The 21,838-nt window shown below is 37.2% G+C and overlaps 1 protein-coding gene across 1 annotated transcript in view; it reads left to right on the forward strand.

The window, feature by feature from the left end:
* Nucleotides 1-21,838, forward strand: part of Thsd7a (thrombospondin type 1 domain containing 7A) — a 402,007-nt gene that overhangs the window by 226,048 nt on the left and 154,121 nt on the right. Inside the window, exons 3-4 of the mRNA XM_050145877.1 lie at nucleotides 9,854-10,102; nucleotides 12,509-12,690. Of these exons, the coding sequence (XP_050001834.1) occupies nucleotides 9,854-10,102; nucleotides 12,509-12,690 (431 nt within the window). The remainder of the gene's footprint in view (nucleotides 1-9,853; nucleotides 10,103-12,508; nucleotides 12,691-21,838) is intronic.

Here is a 21,838-nt window from a genome sequence, read left to right on the forward strand (position 1 = left end):
TCAGCTGAAAGATCTATATGTTACCTTCTAGCTGTATGATGTGCAGGACACTTAAAGACTCTATTACATCATTTGCAAAATAAGTTGCACTCAAATAAATCTAACAGGAAATCCATGCAGGTTTATTTTACGATATAAATATTTAAGAAAATCTTAATGACCAAAATTATTCATGCATGTTCATATATGTACAGATGCACATGTGTGCATGTGGATCTTTGGGGAAAACATCATGTGTGGCATCCTGGGAAGCCATCCACCTTTTCTGTGAGGCAGTATCTCTCAGTGTCCTGAAAATTTGCAGGTTAGGCTGGGTGGCCAGCTAATACCACAGATCTTTCGGTCTCCGTCTCCCCATGTTTGGGGAATTACAAGTATATGCCACCGAATCTAATATTTTGAAAACGTGGGTTGTGTGGATAAAATTAAGATCTTCATGCTTTCAAGGCAAACACATTATAGACTAAGCTATCTTTGAAGCTCTTGCTGAAACATTCTTTTCAAGCAACAATCCTTTGATAAATTCATACAAGTAACTCTTAAAAATAGAAGGCAGGTAGATTGATAAATAGCTAGATCATAGACATGTAAATGACAGTATAAAATCCCTTTTACAGAGGACTATAGGACATGGTCTAGGAAACCTAGATTTGCTGTAGACATGCTGTGAGAGACAACACCATTTTAACATCTCTTGACTTGACAGAATGCTAAGAAAGATCTCAGGGATGTCAAGGGAAACAAAAGCCTTCCGACCCCCTTATCCCCAGTTTACTCAGATGTAATCAAGTCAAACTAATAACCATTTTCTCATAAGGTTTTTCTGAGAATAAAATTATATAATGTTTTATATACTTTCCACACATGAAGATTAGAAAATTATCTGACAGTAAGTATTAAATGCATTTATTATGAATACTAATCATTGTGATAGTCACTGTCTTCAATCTTATATTATAGTTTTTTCTTCCATCTTGCTACATGGCATTGCATAAAACCCAAATACATCTTTATGCTCCATATCTTTTAATCAAATCTTTACCCATAGAGGGTGATTTATTTTTTACAAAAACATTATATTGAGAAACTGATACATAAACACTACATCTCCATCCCTCCCATCTCATCTTTCCTAGCCAACTCTCCCCAGACCCCTGATTTTCCCTCTCAAACTCAAAATCTTCATATATATATATATATATATGCTATACACATGCATATATAAAATATGGAGCCCATTTAATGTATGGTTATAAATCTAGAGAGCCCCATATTGGATGAAATAACCAATGGGGAACCTGGTCCCTGGAGGAAGCTGATTCTCACTCTCTCAGCAGTCATGGACCATCTGTAGCTCTTAATCGAGGAGTGGGAACATGTGAATTTCTCCTGTCCATCTTGACATGTCAACTGGTGTTTTCACTATGCCATTCATGCTCAAACAATTATACTGTGGAGATGTCCTGTGTGCATTTTTCCCTTCAAGTGAGGGGACACTATCATGCAGCAGCTGTTTTGGTCTTCTGACTTTTACAGTCATTCCACCCACTCTTATATGATTTTCTGCAAGCTATGCGTATAGGAGTAGCATTGCGGATACATTATTTGGTGCTGGATACCTTCCGTTCATCTGATTCTATACACTTTGAGGCATTGTGGATCTCTGTGATCTCTATAGTTGCAAAATGAAGCTTCTTTGGTGAGGCCTGCCTTGGTTATAAGGGGGGGGGCATTTAAGAAGCTGACATTACATTGTTTTGGGAATGTGGCAGCAGCAGATTCTTGTTTGTGGTCTATGGATTTTCCAGCCATGAGTAACTAGTTCTATTTATAGTAACCAGCATGAATTCCCGCCTGTTGAGCAGGTCCTAGGTCCAATTAAACAGCTATTGGTTGCCTCCAGAATAAAAGTGACACCATTTCTCAGTTTGGGATATTGTGCAAGTCCAGTTATCAATGTGTTTCATAAGCTTCATGTTGTATAGGACTGGCAACTGCTCCATTCCCTTGGCAGCTGCCGAGTACTTCAGTGCTGTGACAACCAGCCAGCTCTCAAGGAGGCAGTCCAAATTACTTTCATATCAATCATTCCACTTACCATGTCCAAAGAATGAGGCATCTTCAGCAATACAATCGTACCTGTAAATTTGGGAGGTAAATTAAGAAGAATAGCAGTAGCCTATATTATTTTGAAAGATTTTGTATTTCTCCAATCAAAAATTCTTGGGAGGTTTCCCATACCAGAGACTGGGGTCTTTATTAAATGCTGTATAGTTCTTGGGTAGAGCACCATCACTTTATATGGTGTAACTTCATTGACTATATAAAACATATTTTAAATAAGCATAAAACAGGGCTGGAGAGATGGTTCAGAGGTTAAGAGCATTGACTGTTCTTCCAGAGGTTCTGAGTTCCATTCCCAGCAACCACATGGTGGCTCACAACCATCTATAATGAGATCTGGTGCCCTCTTCTGGCTTGCAGGGATATGTGCAGTATACCTAATAAATAAATCTAAAATAAATAAATAAATAAATGAATAAATAAATAAATAAGGAATAGGAAATAAGCATAAAACAATGTTTCTCTATAGCTTTTCAAGGATCCTTAATATTATTTATATTTCCTATTTTCTCCTGTATTAACCTTCCCTCCTGGTTAAATTCCGCCCTCTCTAACTCTACTATCAACTTCATAACACCTGTCTCCTACTATTACCCTCCCTGGAACTCCTTCCCTGCTCCTGCCATGGTCTCTTTGTTCTTCTCTAGATTCTCCTGAGAATACTTCAGGCTATATGCGCAAATCTAAGATCCAGAAGTAGGACCAACAAATAAGAGACCACAAATAGTGTTTTCCTTTCTGAGTCTAGGTCAACCTTGCTCAGTACAATAGTCTCCAGCCCCGTTAATTTATTTGAAAATTGCCTGGTTTCTTTTTTATTTATCACTAAATAGTTTTATAGTTTGCTACATTTTTATTGCCCATTCATCAACGGAAGAGCTTTTAGATTGCTTCCATTTCCTTGCTATTGTGCCTATAATGACAATAAACATACATGGTTGAACAAGGATCTCTGGGGTAGGATATAAAATTCTTTGGGTATATGACAAGGGGTGGTATAGAATCTGACAGGAAATAATGTGAAGGATGCAGGGTAAAGGGATTCTTAATCATTGTTGGTGGGATTGCAAATCTGTGCACCCACTATGGAAATCAGCGTGGAGAGCTCTCACAAAGCTAAAAGTACCATTGGCTGTACTATACTGGACCTGAAATAGTGCTTGAAATGTTAACAAAGTTTTTTTTTTTAAAAAAAATTCTTCTCTCATACAGTACCTGCCAACCCATTCCCCTCCCTCTATTCCTCCCTGTTCCCAGCTCCCTCCCACCTCCCCTTTCACTCAGATGCACTTCCTGTCCATTTCCTCTTCATAAAAGAGCAGGTTTCCAAGAGACAACAACCACCTACAATAAAATAGAATACAATATAACATGGCAAAAGCCCTCATATTGAGGCTGGACAAGGCAACCCAATAGGAGGAAAAAAATCCTGAAAACAGACAAAAGAGTCAGAGATACACCCACTCCCACTATTTGGAGTCCCACAAAAGCACCAAGCTAACAGTCACACACACACACACACACACACACACACACACACACACACACACACACGCACGCACGCAGCAGGAAAGAAGACCTCACAGGCTCTGTGCTTGCCGCTTCAGTCTCTGTGAATTCGCATTAGCCCAGTTTAGAGATTCAGCGGGCCATGTTCTCCTTGTGTCCTCCATCCCCTCTGACTCCTACAGTCTTTGCTCCTCTTCTGCAGGGTTACCCAATCTCCAATGGGGAGGGACCTAAAGAGACCTCCAATTTAGACAATCTCCATATAATATCGGGCTATGTAAGCGAAGCTTGTAATGTGTGTGTGTTTTTTTATTTTTACTACTTATTACCAACTCTATATTTCTCTAGGCCAAGAATGCAATATGTTTGGTTTTTTTTTTTTTTTCTGGTCAATATGTTATTTCATCCCAAATTAGCTGTATCTCAGTTAATCATCATCAACTAATTTTATCTAAACCTGAAAACTTCTGATATATGGTTATTATTCACCACAGTCACCTACTACTGGAAGTGACCTTCTGTGCCTCTCATCAAATACTTATGATTCTAACTTAATTACTACCATCTTGTCATTGTGTTTCTAAGTCCTAGTGTGTGAGTTTCTTCATCCGTATTTTTGGAATCTTGAGGCATAATAGAAAATCACACAGAAGCACACACACACATAAGTTTACATTCTATCTATGTGCCCCACATAGCAGTATACAATTATAACTTGATGTCATCCTTGTGTTTGTATTTGTTTAACTTTCTTCATTTGAGAATTATACTGAAATTAACATCTATTAGAAAACTTTTTTACTTGCGATAGATATTTAATTGACTTGGTTCTTTGACAAATTCATGCATCTATAAAGTGCATTCAGATACTATGATTTCTGTAACCGATAGTCTGTACTCTCCCTCCCATTCTTATTAGCTACCCCTCCCCCCATCCTTTCTCCCTACATCTTCTTTTTGAACATTCATGTCTCTTTTTTCTCTTTTTGTTTGTGTGTGTGTGTGTACATGTGTGCACACATGCACATGAGTATCTGGTGTTTTGTTTAATTTTTGAGATCCATTGAGTTTAACTAGGATCATCAGTGTGACCGTGGTTTTGGAAAATGTATTTATTTGTGATTTTAATAATTACTACTAAGTCCCTACATGGCAAAACTCTTGAGAAGCCTATCACTGGCACAAATTGTGTTTTTGAAGCCCTGGTGCCAGTTGTTTACAGTTGTACTCTGGCATTCTCCCCAGCTAAAGCAATAACTGCAAAATCTTTATGACTTAGTGCCAGTTAAAGCATTGAGAAGTGACTGAGAATGGGATGGTTAAGAAATGAGCTCTGGTTTAAAAAAAAATCTAAACTTAAATTACATACCACAATTTAGAACTATCAAACTCTTCAGCAAGTTCCCTAACCTCTGCCAGAATGCTTCATTGTAGAATGGAATTAACAGTGACACCCATAGAAGGTTAACAAAATTATCAAATGACGTATATGAGCTCAGTTTTAAACGTAGGCTTTAAAAAGTTCTCAAACTGATCATACTAACAATAGCACAACAGCATGTGTTGCAAACCTACTTAGAAAGATATGAAGTAGGAAATGGAACCTACCCTAATTGTCACATTCCTCATCTGGTGGGATGACATCCAAAACCGAGGTATAGGAACATCTTATGATATGGATGTATTATATATATGGATATATATTATCTTGCTCTCATATTAGGTAGGTGAGGGAGATAACTCAAAAGTTTCATGGAACACTGGAGTCCGCATCTCCTGAAGGAATCTCATATTCTTAGTCTCAAAACTTTCCATGAGTTTGTCTTCTCTGAGCATTGCCACAATCCTGAGTGAATTTACCTAAAGCGCTCATATTTTTATTTTTTTTTAGAAAAAAAACGGTCTTTTTTATTTTACATACCAATCACAGATCTCTCTCCTTCTTCCTCTCCTTCCCCTCATCCAGTTCTTCCCACTCCATTTTCCATCTTTTCCTCAGAGAGGGTGGAGCCTCCCATGAGGAGCCAACAAAGTCTCTCACATCACTTGAGGGAGGACCACCTTGGTCCTCTTCCTGTATCTAGGCTGAATAAGGTATCCCGCTATAGGGAATGGGCTCCAAAAAGCCAGTTCACGCAGTAGGGGTTGTTGTGCCTGAGTCTTAGGAGCCCCAAGAAGACCACCATGGAGTCACACATTTGAATGTAAAAAATCAAGGTTTCGTTTATTAAGTACAGGCTAACATGGTCCTCTGCCTCACAGTCTGACTCAGAAGATGGAGGGAGAAGGACCTCGTCTATTTTTGTAAGGGGTTTATAAAGACAAAAATCACAAAGCAGTCACAAGGTTACAGTCTCAAAATACAAAATTACTTATCCTATATCACAATTGGCTAAAGGTGTGAGGTAAAGCTCAGCTGTTAGTTCCTGATAAGTAATTAGTATTTAAGGGGGTAGCAACAGCTCCCCCACACCCCCGGTTAAGTCCTGCAGATATCTGTTGACTCTTTGCTAACTTATCTGATTGGTCCTGAAAACTTATCTGATTGGTCCATTGTTAACTCAGCCTATAGGGGAAGTTTGGTGGTCAGCATCTTGTCAGAGTTTTGTGTAGGTTGGGTTTTTTCCCATTAGCTAATACTTCCTCTAAAAGGGGGCTAGAGACCCCCCACACTTTTATCAGGGGCAAGAGTGAAGTTCGAAGTCCCACATGTCCCAACATAAAAATGGAGTCTTTTCTTGTTGCAGTGAGGGTCCGCTTGTTTGTTCCAGCTGCACAGCTAGCTTAGCCCCGAAATAATCACACAGAAACTGTATTAATTAAATTACTGCTTGGCCCATTAGCTCTAGCCTCTTATTGGCTAACTCTTACATCTTGATTTAACCCATTACTATTCATCTGTATATCGCCATTTGGGAAAGATTCAGCATGTCTGACCTGGTGACTCCATGGCGGCTCTCCCCTTTGCTTTCTTCCTCGCAGAATTCAATTCTGTCTTCTCTGCCTACCTAAGTTTTACCCAATAAGGCCAAGCCAGTTTCTTTATTCATTAACCAATGAAAGCAACATATATACAAAAACACTTCCTACACCATTTTATGGCCTCACAATTTTCCCTAGGAGTTTTAGATGGAATTCAATTCTGAACGCTAGATTTCAAATTTCTTTCCTCTTCTATGTTATAGTTCTAATAAACTAATAGAGCAATGACTATTTACTGTTTGAATCACAAACTCAGGATTTTAAATTTCTTTTGGTTGTCTTCTAAATATAAGTTTACACACTTTTAACCTAAATCTGTGTTTTGCCAAGACTCAAAGGTATGAGTCTATTTCTGTTGTTTTATAGATATCTGTTATTTGCCTTGTCTGTAATATGTATTTCAATATGGACCTAAAAGTTTCAAATGTATTTTTTTAAGTATATAAATTTTTACTTCTGTTCCTAGTTTAAATTTGTCTCAACAGTTTTCCTCTTGGCTAGCAGACACAAACAAGTATCAGTTTTGTCTACAATCCACTCCAAATGACTATGGACCCTGGACTTGCTAAAAACTAATATGGACCAGTCAGTCTAGCAGCTGTAAATGTTCCCTGGCTCTTCAAGAGAGTCCATAAACAAGATGCTGCTAATAAATACCCCATTGCCTAAATTGCCTCTTTTTTTTCACTAACATTTCACCTTCGTTAACTCTTGACAACGATGCCCCAAAGTCAGCCAAAAGCAGTTAAAAAAAAATATCATCCTGTAATTCCTGATTAAGAGGTGAAGTCAAAACAAAAACAAACAAACAAACAAACAAAAACCCACCCTTATATAAAAAGACTGTGTATGGTCTTAGAAAAATAAAATCTGTTTTTGCACTAACCACTCAGATTATAGAAAATAATTTGGCTAAAGTTTAAAAAAAATGGCCACCTCCCCAAAAAATTAGACTATTCATGGGGATAGTTCAAATCCTGGTTTAATAGCTCTCATTGGTTAATTACCCTTGTTTCTGCTATTATAGGACCCCTATTGGCTTAGTTATTAATTTTGACTATTAGCCCATATATACTTAACAGGCTGGTACAGTTGTAAGACAAAGGCTTGACACTATTCAACTTATGAGTCAGTGTATTAATGCCAATGTATATTATTCAGCTTATTTACATCTTCCAGACATCTGCTGACCCTTTGCTAATATAGGGCCTGGCTGAAAACCTATCTGGTTGGTCCATTGTTACTCAACCAATAGGGAAAGTTAGGTGGTCATCATCTTATCAGCAGTTTTGTGTAGCTTGGATTTTTTTCCATTAGCTTCCCTTAAAAAGGGGCTAGCAACCCCTGGCTTTTCTCAGGGGTAGGGGTAAAGTTCAAAGTCCCACAAGGTCCCAGCATAAAAACAAAATCTTTTCCAGCCTCACAGGGATAGATACTGGTTCCATGAACAGTAGCCCTACAAACTGTAAAGGGCTCATTTTATCACAAGGGAATGTGGCATAGTAATATAGTTGACATGTGAGTTTGCATCAGATAACCAAGGTAATTTGTACTAATAGACAGTCAACCAGTTGTAACATTATCTGGAAAAGATTAAAATAGACTATCTTTCACCTGTACATAGACTATGAACTTTTTAAGTATTACCTTTAGGTCAATACATGCCAATGTAGAGAAAAATAGTATCAAGAAAGGTAATAAAAACAGAGGAAACAAATTATGTGTATTTTGTAAAATTGGAGTTATAGGGAACATTATTTAGTTATTGATTTTTCCCTGATTCTCAGAAGTGACTTCCAATATGAGGATAAAAAGTTGCTTATGGCAAAGAAAATTCAATGGTGTTATACCTAAGGACACCATTAATTCCAGCATTTCCATAACATTTGAGCACAGGAGGGCTTTGCTCGGGTGTTGGGAAATAGAACTAACTCAACAGAACTCCTTTTAGGTGTTCTTGTATGATTTTATGCTCAGACTTTCCAAGTTCAATGAATTGATTTTGATGTTTTTAGCTCTAATTATATTGTGGGAATACAGTTTTCAAAAACATGAATAGTAGTAGGATTAAGACAACAGGATGTAAGTTGTTAGAGTGGAATGGACCTGGCTCCCTCTGCGGGTAATTAGAAAAAAATGAATATGGAGCCTGAATGAGATGGACTGATCAGTGGCCTCTCCTACCAGGCTGGATAACTGAGTTCACAGAAGTCTGTCTCTGTCACTGCACAGTATTGGTTACTGAGTCTGAACAAAAGTCAAACTCAGAGCACAATTCCAGGAAAACTCAAGCTACTTGGACCCTTGCTGTTGACATCCATAATGTTTTGCTTTATTTGTTGACATTACAGTTTTGAATCCACATGCCTCAGTTTCAAGGAGAATTAAAAAGATACGAATTTGAACTCAAACATTTTATTGGTAAGATATCTTTAGAGTATATCTCTAAGTATGTAGCAGATAAATGTTTTTAAAATATTTACTGTGTTTTTAATCAGGATATTCACAAGTAGTTCATGTTAATTAGATAAGCTGGAGGCAATGCTCAGTGACTAAAAACACTTGCTGCTCCTCCAAAGGACCCATGTTCGCTTCTCAGCATTCATATCAAGGAACTCACAACTGTCTCCAGCTTCTGACAGTCAGCCACCCACCACTGGACTCTGCACACACCATACACTCACAGACTTATACATGGCCACATAAAAAAATAAAATTTAAAAATATAGACATTAGAAAAGTTGATATATTTAGATAAGCATATATTAACTCTAAGTCATGAATGACATCAAATTATGCTAAAGGCACATATTAAATTATGTTTTCTATTCTAAAAATAGTGAAGCTAAATGGTTAGGCTTATCTCAATCAGTAAAATAGAATGGAAATTAACAAATATTAACAGTTTCACATTTCTCTTTTTCTAAATTAAAGTAAACCTAGAATGAATCGCAATCAATGTGATGAACTCAGCTTTGGTCAGTTTCTCTGACTCCCGTTACTTCTATTTCTTGGGAGTGGCTTAACAACTCCCGCCAAAAAGGATACAAGGGAAAAACATCAATGTTCAGCTTGTTTTTCCACTACACTTTGCAAAAGTTGGCATATTTTCAGAGAAACTGTCAATTGCATGTCCACTTAGCAATTAAACTGCCCAAGCTGTTTATTCGGGAGTGTAGAAGACTAAGTTTATAACTGCCTGTGAGTCCGAGATAAAAATATCAGTGCTTTGTTACAGCTTCTGCCAGCAAGAGAAAATGCCCATGACCTTCCAGTCCTGTGTGATCACCAAGGAGTGCCAGGTGTCCAAGTGGTCGGAATGGAGCCCATGTTCAAAAACATGCCACGACGTCACATCCCCCGCAGGCACCCGTGCAAGGACAAGGACTATCAAGCAGTTTCCAATTGGAACTGAAAAGGAATGTCCTGAACTTGAGGAGAAAGAACGGTGTTTGTCTCAGGGGGATGAAGCTGTCCTCTGTGCTACGTGAGTAAAGGAAGACTGGGTCAATTGCCATGACCTTTCAGCTTTCTGACGTCACAAATATTTGAAACTTGCTATATCAGTTTTCTAACTTAAAACAGTATTTCAGATTCAACAGTATAGAAATGGTGAATTTTCTTAAATGTTTTAAGCAGAACACTAGAATGGCTCATTACAAAGTTTATCCATTAAAGATGTGCTTCTTCTACAGAATGGAAATATAACAACTTCATTTCCAAATCTCCATAAAGGCTAGACTTTTAACAGCAATTCTTTCAGCGTATCCAATCATATCGGTTGGTGAATTATTTTAGTAGATGGCTCACCCTGAGGACACTAGATTGAACAGGCTACATATGTCTTTGTTGCAATGAGTCAGCATCATGTGTAGATAGTTAGGTCATAATCAATAATGCAGGTAACAATTTTAATTAAAAAAGAGTAAAGAACTACAACAAAATTAAGGGGTTTTTAGTTGTTGGGAGGTGGGGACTTTTGTTCATTTTTTATTTCATCACCAACATATATTATAGGGCCTAACACACATTAAGTGCCTAAGAGATGTTCATTGACCTCAGGTGAAATAAAACTAGTTCTGAAATATTTGCCAGTATGCCAGTATTTTTTTCTTAAAAATACTAATTCCAAGGCATTACACTGAGTTATATTGGCAATATTTCTAGTTTATCTGAATATGGAATACTCATAAGGAAACTTAGAGAATCTTAGTACACACACTCCACTGGGAGTGTCTCTGGACTGTCCACACTTTCAACGGACATGGATATAGTTTAAAATTCATAAATCAGCAAGGAGGCAAATTAGTGCTATTAGTATATGAGGCATTATAACCAAAATGGCGATGGTTTACATGAGTCCGTCTATAGTGGTTTGCAATCACCCACAGTCTTCTCATAGGAGAAGCGACTGAGAAATCCAGTTCCTTTCTTATGCTCTCCGGGTCCTTTCTCCATGACAGGAACCCAGGAATACTTCCCAGACTTCTGGATATTGTCTCTACTAACAGTTTCTTCTGCATTTGTCTAACTGTGGGGCTTTATCTTTTATCTTCTCAAATTTTCAAGTGCCATTAATAAAACAAGCAGATATCGTTGGTTTTCTTTATCGTCTCCATTTTCTAGGGTTGAACTTTTCTTGGAATATATCAACTATTTATATTATTAAAAATCTGTTTCTGTCACAGGACTCCTTAGTATGACCTAAACTGGAATGCCATTCTAGGTATTTTTTTCAATGTTTTCTAACTCCCATAGAAAATTAGTTTTTCTGTTTTACTTTCCTCCACCCTATCAATTATCCATGTATCTAGAAATGTTCTTCATTTATTAACAGTGTTTATTGCTGTTCCTTGATGGCACAATACCACAGCTGTGCATCCCTATACTCCTACTTATAAAAATGAAAATGGGAAAGGATTCTCACTTTCACTGGCAAATTGCTCACCCTTGACAAAGTCAAGCACCCAGAACAGAGATCCAAGGGCACCTTTAACCTCTTTGTCTGACTGAGATGAGTACACCCACTTACATCCGTGTTAGCTCTTAATCTGATCCACGGAGAAGCATCATGGTTAGACTGTCAGAGTGCTACTGGAGCCATTTCCTCCAGGCTTTTAAGGTATCCGCTTTCCTAGAGGTGGAGAAAAGCCATCACTCCCCATTGTTGGTGACATGAAGAAATGCTTCCCTATCTCCTTCTAAGGAGAGTCAGGCTGACAACCCCAACAGTGGTTTCACATCCTCATCTTGATTGGAGCTCTGAGAAACAGGGATCATCTTTTATGCGCTTTCCTGGCAGCACAGTCAGCACTTCTCCTCATTCGCTGGCATTCATCAGGAATGCTGGGCTCTTACAGAGCATGTGCACGAGAAACTTCTGACTCTTGACAGTAATGAGAGAGCTCTGAATTGCTCTGTTATATTTTTAAATCTAGCATGCAATTATAATTTTGCTCCGATATGAATAAGCAATTTTCATGCATTTTATTAAAAGCAAAGGCAAGTGTTTGGGCTCGTCATCACTTGCAATGTTTGGTGTTCTCAGACTCAGCCTGCCTTCGTTTATAAGCTCTGAGAAAGGGCAAGCTGGAGTTCAGTTTAATTGCACATGAAATTTCATGTTTTCAGCAGTATGTTCTTATTTCATAAAATATTGATAAGTAACTTCTAGTAGTTGCAATTAAAACAGGCACAGTCTGCATTCAGTTCCTCTAACGGGACCCAACTGAGGACAAAAAAGCTACTGAACTGAATCTGTGTCAGTCTTAGGGTCTGTACTGCATCCAAGGGAATTGCTTTTGAGTTTAAGTTTTACAACAAAATCTGAAAAGAGTTGAGAAGCGTTTTCCTGCGTAAACGTTGCCACCACTCTTGAATTCTCTTCATCTAGGTATGGCTGGAGAACTGCAGAGTGGACAGAGTGTCACGTGGACCCTTTGCTCAGTCAGCAGGACAAGAGGCGTGCCAATCAGACAGCCCTCTGTGGAGGTGGCATCCAGACCCGGGAAGTATACTGCACACAAACCAACGACAACCCGCTCTCCCACTTAGATACACAAAAGGACAAAGAAGGTATGTGATTCTCCCCCAAATGACTTGCTCTTGAAGAGTGAGCAGGTGGTTGTCCTTGAGGAATGTAAATGGGCCATGGAAGACGGGTCGAGTCCCCTACTGTGTACACCGTGACTAGAGTCCTAGGCAGATAAGGAGTGACCTACTTGATGGTTGGTAAGAAACTTAATACAACTCTGTCTGTGGTCAGGATTGATTTCTTTCATAGATCTCTAAAAAAAAAAAAAATAGTAAAGGTCTCTGGCACTGAAATTTAGAAATAGTAATTAGTTTACAAAACTAAAATTTTATCTTGTATTTTATATGCATATAGTGCAAGTATATAAAATGAGAGAAAAGGATAGTAATTGCACAATTAACTAAAAAAATCTCATTTTGTTAAACTGGGATTAAAAAATAAATTTATCATGATATTGATATTTCCTGTGTATATTTGGTTTTCAATTATTGCTATTTTGTTAAGTATATTATATGCAATTTATTATTTATAATTTATTATATATATCATATTATACAGTTTGAGTGCATTATTATCTATTTTCTAACTATATAAATAAAATCTGCTCAGTCTGTATAATGTTACTTAGGTATATATTTCACAACTGGCCCCTTGGTACTGGATAGCCATTTTGGGACTCTTACTTGGGGAAGACTATTTTTCCTAATTTTGACATCCTTTAGTTTCCTGTAGTTCTTTATCTAAAGTGGAATCTCCATGAGACATCTTCCATCGATAAAAGCATGGTTAATGGTACAATCCATGTTCCAGGTTTTGTTTAGGCAGCCGTGCTGATGAGACTTCACAGGTTTGGATTCTCTGATTTTTCTAGGAGACAAAATGTCACTGTAAGCTTGCTGTTCCTCTGACTCTCACAGTCTTCCCACCTCCTCCTCTTTATGATCCCTGTGCTTTGGATGCAGGAATTGCCATGCCTGGCACTAGACACCTGCCAAGTACTTGAGCATAGTGAAGGAAGTCATGGATATTGGAGGAGAACCTTCAAGTGCCATTTACTTAAACCAGCATAATTCCTAACTACATTTCAAATATTTGTACCTATACTCAGAGATAAGTATAGGTCTCACCCCTCACTTTTATTATATTTTAATCTTGGCTTGGGAACTAGATAGATAAGTGTGCAAAAGAGCAAGTGAATTCAAAGTGACCCTGGCTGCAAGAAGATTACCATGTTATCAGATCAAGTTTATACTAATTACTTTTAAACAGTTCTGCATGCAGTTATTTATCTGCATACCAGCAAAGCCCCAGAGAATAGTTCATTCAACATGCATTTGTTGGAGATCAGCAAAAAAAAAAAAAAAATCACCAATATCCAAAGACATAAATGATTGGGTAACATATGACATATATTTATCATAAAATTCTTAAACTCATCATGATGGTACACAAAACAATAGTTATAATACACTATGGGGACCTGTACAACCATGAATCAGAAAGGCTAGTGGGGATAGCCCTGGGGCAGAATGATGACTGACAGGCTACTGAGGGAAAAGAGGGTAAGGGCAGGAACTGTAGATGTCTGTACGAGGCATGGGAAATACTGTGTGTTAAAGCAAAGTCAAAACAAAGCACACACATACTGCGTTTGACAACTGAGAATAGAAGAGAACTTCCTAGAAAGCTTGTAGGTTGAGAAATTTAGAAAAATGCTAGTTGATAAAAGAAAATAAAAGAAGAGAAAGAAGGAGAAAAATTCTGAACAATAATAATCAAAAAAGGGCGAGGGAGCAAGGGCAGGAAGACAAATGAAGGCTTTTAAAACCAAGATTGGCTCCACTGCCCAAGCAAAAGATGTGATGTCAGTGACCAAAAATAAGCAGTGAAGGTTTGCATTTGCAACTTCCAAAATTTAATTGTTCTGCATCCACTAATTTTACCCAGCATGTCAGCTCATTTAGGAGTATAGCCTTAGGATAGATTTTACTACTAATGTAGCTTGAGGTTATAAGGAACTAGCATAAAACACAAATGTTAGTACATTAATATTTTCTTGGCCATTTTAATGGCTGCATTCTTAAGACTTTTAGGTAGATTTATTACAGTAAGCTTTTCAGAGTAGTATAATTTCATTGCTTGAGGTAGATCAGATTTTACTTTCTGAATGTCAATTATGTCTTGTAGGTTATTACTTTCAAAAGATCTTGAGAATTCTGAACTATAACTGGTTATGTTTTAAATCATTTTTTCAGAGTCCCTCATACCTCTTCTAAACCACTGCAAAGATCCAAAAGTAAAACAGAGAGACAGGAACACAAAACGAATATCATTATTAAGATGTATCTGTTAGAATAAAGCAAATGCCAAAGAAAGGTCAGTAGATACGAAAATAATGACTTCACCTAAAATGAATATTTATGATTAGTATGTATGGCATGAGTAACTTAGGAATGTGTATCCCTTTATGTACTAGGAATATTAATAAGCCTCTTAGAGGGTAGAAGTTGTATTTTTTGTTTTGTTTTGATGTGTGCATCATGTGCATGTGTATGTTCTGTGTATATATGTGTGCATTTGTGTGTGTGTGTGTGTTGGGCAAAAACAGCTTATACTCCTTTCTTTCCTTTTCTTCCTCAAAACATACATGTGAATTTCCCTTAGGAGTTGTTGACATTTCCCAATAGAAACCCATCCAATGTACCAGCATCCCAGAGGTGACATATGTGGATTATAAACACGAGTGAATGGAGGACAATTGAAACCTATGAAGATTATTCACAGCCAGTTTTCTTTCAATAAATACTAAAAGGCCAAATCTTATTTATAAAAAGAGACCTCTCAAACTAGCTTCTACAAACAGGCCCAAGTAGAAGACAATAGTCTCAAGAAATCTTGACTGTGTTACCATGAACAGATTACCCCATATGCCATCCATATTATACTTATTTTAAAGAACAAATTCCACACTTTCTTTTACAGATTTACACTGTTCTATAGATGTCATTTTCACAAGTAACAAGGTATTTTTTAACATCACTTCAAAATAATTTGACTCAAAATAAACCTCTTCATATATAATCAGAGAAAGCAGGTGATATGAAGCTCATATAAACTTTTTTATTATTTTGACAGCTAGGTCTCATTATGAAATTGAATGTTTATGTCCATATTATCATTAGGACAGAGTCACCTTTATCACTTTATTCATTGTTATATATACTATTGCTAACTAATTCAAACCACACAGGTCACAAAATACTACTGCCAGCCTTCCTTTGCAGAAAATTGGAACATAAGTGATTAATGTACACATATGTTTAGTATAATACACCATAGTGCTCTAATTATACAGTCAACTTATCTTCACAATATTGTGTAAGCTTGTAGCAGCATCTATAGGCAATATGGAAAGCTGTATCCTAATGATTTTGGAGGGTATGTCCATTTAATCCATTTGCTGCTGCTAGCAGAAGGTATCCTTAAAAATCCTGACAATGTTTCTCCAACAATATCCAACAAGAGAATGACTGTATCTCTTTAAAGGAAAGGCCTGGTCAGATCCACACCGAGGAGTGTGGAAAATCTAACATTTTTGTTAATATACCTGATCAGGATTTAAGGCAGCTGTAAATGGTATCCAGCTCATACTCGGATAAAATCAACCCTTATCACATTATGACAGGATAGCGCCTGAGGGGAAGTGACCCGTGTATATCTTAGACAGCAGCTAAAAAATATTCTTCTTGGATGCTCATCATCAGTTGTGTAGCAACACATTGATTGCTTCCAGAGATCAAAGGGAAACTGAAGTAGATTTTAAGTACAATAACCTAGGGATCCTTTCATTGGGTGCAGGTTAAACATGGTTTGTTTTATTGAAACTAAAACAGAGTGAAAGAGTAGATCATACTCGAAGTGATTTACATCATAGAAAACTTGAACAGGTGTTCTGTAGGAAGCACATTAATAAAATCTGTATAAGAGTAGAGAGACTCAGGCTACCAAAAAAGGCAGCCCAGACTGTGAACCTTTGTGATGAGGTACAACAGCTAAAAGGATTGGTGCTTAAAAGGAAAATACAGCTGAACTGGACTGTGGAGAAAGGTTTATAGACTCATATTTCCCCATGCTCTATCAAGAAATGAGAATAAAATAATTACATTCCTCCTCAGTATAATGTAAATTTGTTTTGCTCATAGCTATCTATAGTTTTAATAATAAGCACAGTTTAGCCAGTGCTTTATCTTGAAAAACGAAAGAAGAGGGTACACCTTTCCTGTCCATCACTTTTGAAATAACAGATGGGTGAGACTATTTTACATCACTTTTCCATCAGCAATATGCATCAGAGTATTATGAGCCTGGGAAAGACTTCACAGCTTCACTGATGGGATGCTTAACTGTATCAGAGAAGAGTGTGCTTTCACACATAGGATTCTTGCTGTGGATCAAGCTATCCCATGACATGTTAATGGTCTCATTTTTTTTTTTTGAGAGTGGATATAATATCATTATAGGTGTAGATTATAAAAAATAATGATTGCTATCTTCTAAGACTTTCAACAGCAACTATTATACCTTATATATAATAGCCATGCATACAGGTATGTAAAGTGTGGTGATAAACATGTTTACTGAGAGAAATTAAGCACTTTCCATAATGTTTTCACTTGTCTGAATATTCCATCCCGTGCTTGACTAAGTCTAATATGGCAAACTGAAACAAAAATAAAAGGCATGGTGGTTACATTTTTGAAATATATCCTTCACATAGGTGAAATGCAATATAGTTATAGAATAATTAACACATAAGAAAACCCTGAAGGAATCAGATCTTTCTTGCCAGTGAGCTCTCTGGAGAGAACAGAAGAGGAGGTCTGACACCCTCTGCAGTTTCCTCAACATCTCCAGGATTTCAGTCAGTGGGATAAATGCTAATGAGAACTCACCTGCTGGGAATTAGATTAAGGTGGTTAGTGTTCTACCCAGACGTGACTTCTGGGACTTTTTATGGGAGGAAGGGCCTACCCATGAGATCTCAAGAAGTATTCAAACAAAAAATGCAATCAAAGAAAAAACTCTGTTGGAGTAGTTCAGAAGTCAGCTAGACATGCAAACAAGGATTCCTTGCCTTTGACTTAGGTCATGTGCTCAGTGTGCTTACTGCCCCCACTGTAACATCACACGAGCTGTTTGAAATTCTTCTGAAAATGGCTGCTCAAATATGTGAATGGATTCCCCTCTTTAAAACTAGCTAACACAGGAAGAGATCATATTCACTCTGCCAGTCACCTATAGGGGGGAAGTTAATAGCACCTCTGAATCTGAATAGACATGTTAGATCCAAAGATAAATAAACATTAATGTATTTTGACTGGTTTCGTTACTTAATTTCTTTTATTTTAAAAGTATTTGAACATTTTAAAACAACTTTATTCCTTTTTTGTGACTTAAAGTAGCTAGCTTCACTGTATTTTGTACTTTTGTCCTTAAGGCTACTTCAAGGAAGGGAACCTGAAACAGAACTCAAGAAAGATTCTACTTTTCCTTGTATTCTTGTCATTTCATTTTATTTTTCCTAATATACATACTTAAAAGTTGCTCTCCCATTCCATTTTCATCAGGATGACAGACTACATTATCTCAAAACCATCTTTTCAAAACTACTTAGGCACCCAAAATGCAATGTATTTCAAATGCTTTTAAAGACAGAAGTGAATTCCTTGACTAAGGAATTCCCAGAACAAAGGAGCAAAGTTATGCTGATGCTTTCTGTGGTTACTCTGGGGTGGGGAATGGTGCAGGTTCAGGGTTATGCATTATTGTGACTTAGGAGCAGTGAAGAGATAAGGGTAAGACACAGAAATAGTAAATTGCTGTATCATCTAATGAGGTTGTAGCTCTGAGTGAGTGCTTCGGGAATCCCAGCTTCCCTTTCAGGAAGCTGACAGCACAGCAGCTCAGCTTGAGTTGGGAAAATGAGTCTCTCTGAAGAGACACAGCAATGGGCCTCTACTAAGCAAGTTTTACTTTCAAATTTATAGTTACTCTGGGAGTCCTAAGTGCAAAAAAGCTGGGGAAATAATATAGCAAATGGTACCAAACCAATGAAACCACCTGAAAAAAAAAAAAAGACAAAGGTAAAAACTACTAACACGGATACCTAAGGTGAGAACACAGGACTTTCACAGTCCATTGCACCAACAAAAACAGTAAATTTCTATTTCTGGGAAGAATATTATAGGTGTTGACATTATATTGAATCTGTAAATTGTTTTTCGTAGGATGGCCATTTTCACAACAGTAATTCTGTCAATCACTGACCATGGTGGGGCAGTCTTTCCATTTTCTAGTGTATTTCTTGTCTCTTCTTTCAGAGACTTAAGGTTTTTTTATTGTATAAGTTTTTTACCTCCTTGGTTACACTTAATTCCTAGTTTTGCATTTGCTTTTTTCTTTAGCTATTGTAACTATAAGTGTTTCTGTGATCTCTTTTTTGTTATTGGTATATAAGTTGACTTTGTATCCTGCTCCTCTTTAAAGTATTGATCATTTCTAGAAGAGTTCTGGTGGAATTTTTCGAGATAGATATTTGTATAGTGTGTATAATACTAAGTCTTTAAATAAGAATACTATGAGTTATTCTTCTCTTATTTGAGTCCCTTAATTTTCTTCTATCATCTTACTTTTCTAGGGCTTCAAGTGCTTTATTGAAAAGGAGTTGGGTTAGTGGACATCCTTGTACCCCTCTTGCTTTTAATGGTACTCTTTCAAGTTTTTCTCCATTTAGGTTGACGTTTCTTTTGTGTTTGTCATATGTAACCTAAATTATGATGAAGTAGTTTCCTCTAATCCCATTCTCCTAGGGCTTTTGCCATGAAAGTGTGTCTTTTGTCAAAGACCTTTTCTGTATCTATTTAAATACTTATGTGATTTTTGTCTTTAACTCTCATTGATTCTTCATAAAGTTTTCAACTTATGTATGTCAAACCATCCCAGTATCTACAAGGAAAAGCTAATTTTATATGATATTTATATGTATGCTGGTATTTGTTTGCAAGTATTTTATTGGGTATTTATGCTTATCAGAGATATTGGCCCATAATTCCTCACTGTGTTAGCCACGTGGCTTAGCACCTTTTTCAGTGAGGCAGTCACATCTTGCTTGCTCTGTATCGGGCTTTCTCTGTGTCTGAGTGAAGACTGCAGATTGAATCTTTTCTCTTCCCAGAATTCTCTTGTTCTCCCTGCCCCTCTTCTACTTCCTGTCTGTTCACCTCTCCTTTACTCCCTGCCTGGCTACTAGCCAATCATCATTTTATCAAACAAGTACAAGAAACAAATGTTTACAGGGTAAAACCATTGTCCCACAGCAGTAATAACATTTAGTGGAATGATAATATTAACTAAAGTCCTATCCTAAATATTTGTTTGTGGACGTGTATATGTTTATCCACGGAAGAGGCTGGAGCAAGTGTTTGACTGTGAACTCAGTTTGTGTCTGTTTTCCCAGGTATTACTCTCTTGCAGTCTACTTGGCTTTCATCTGCTTAGTAGATGACAGTTGAGCAACTGTTCAGTTACACTAAATGTTGAGATGTTGAAGATAGAATTTTTCATAAATAGCCTTGATCCTTGTCATAAGAAATCTTAAATCCAGCTACTATTGGATTTACAGCATTTTTCTATTTGAAGCTCAGAACTTACCCTTCATGAGGCTGACACGGGAAATTCCTACAGACTTGCCAGCTTATAGCTATCCATGTCAGTTGAGTGTGCTGCCTTGCAGTCATCTTTCAGAAAGATGGTCCATATTAGTTAATATTATTACTGTTGTGATAAAATAATGCTACAAAAACAATTTAATACAGAAAAGGTTTATTCTACCTTACAGTTTGAGGGGAGAGCCAATGTGGTTAGGAAGGCCTGGCAGATGAAACCTGAGCCTGTAGAACAGATTCTATCCAGTCAGGAAGCATAGAGCAGTGAATGTTAGTATTCAATTTGTCTTCTATCTTTATTCAGTACGGAACCTTAGCCCAAGAAATAGTACAACCCAGAGTTAAGGTGGCTTTTCACATCTCAACCTAATCTAACTAATCAACGTACTAACCACAAACAAACATATCCAGAGAGTCCTCCCCACTTTATGAAAATGAAAACTGCTGATGTTACCCAGCAAAGCTATAATACTACCACATATTTTGTGTCTTGGTTGAGGGTAACCATAACAATAAATCACCCCTTGAAACTGAATTGCTGAGCATTGGGAGTGATTGAGATTGTGGAAAGCTGAGTCCCAAAGCTGATACATTCTTTTAAATGATTTTCTAATTAAGACAATGAATAAACTACTCCAAATACAAATCACTCAAGTTGTACTAATAGAGTTGGAGAAGCCAGGCATGTGAAGAACCTCAAACCTGAAATTTCTTATATGCTTCTCAATTAGTCATTTCTTAATCCTAACATATATTAGCTTTTAGATATGGGCAATTTAAGCTTTTATATATGGACAAAGAGCATCACCACTTTAAGAAGCAGTAGGTCAAACCAGAAAAGCCTTGATTCCATAGTTCTTACATGAGACAAAGGGGAATAAAAAGAAGTCACTACTTGTCTTCAGAGGTGAAATTATCTCATCTACACTCACCACTTACTGAGTCGTATTTGAAGTCACTTAGCTGTACATCTGTAAATTTCCCCATATCTTTCACAAAATTTGGAGGCAACAACATAATGTCATTGTACACCAGTCCTATTACTTGAGAGGGAAAGAAATTCATAGCAGCACAGAACATCCCATTAATAAGAGAAAGATGGAGTATAAAACGTTTCCTAGCATGACTTGAGGAAGTGGCCATGCTTTGTATTCTTTTTGTAACCCCTAAGCACTTATTCTGTGGAGTCTGTTGGAGATGACTGATAGCTCCAGAAGGAATTCTGAAACTAGCACTCAGGGATGTGCACTGAAGAATGAATAGCATCTTTTTCGCAGGCATACTCCTGCTATGTAGAAACGTAAAATAAATGGTTTGTGGCTGGCACTAGCTGTTCACTGCCTTGCTAATGATTACACAATAGGGAGTAGGTACTCTCTCCAGTGTTAACAGAGGAGTACAAACTACATTGTGGAACTCATTAATATTTATTCCTTCTAAAAGCAATGGGCAATAAAAAGGGAAA

Source organism: Alexandromys fortis, unplaced genomic scaffold (genome assembly GCF_014885135.2).
Source record: "Alexandromys fortis isolate MF-2015 unplaced genomic scaffold, M_Fortis_MF-2015_v1.1 scaffold_34, whole genome shotgun sequence".
In the NCBI taxonomy this organism is placed as follows: Eukaryota; Metazoa; Chordata; class Mammalia; order Rodentia; family Cricetidae; genus Alexandromys; species Alexandromys fortis.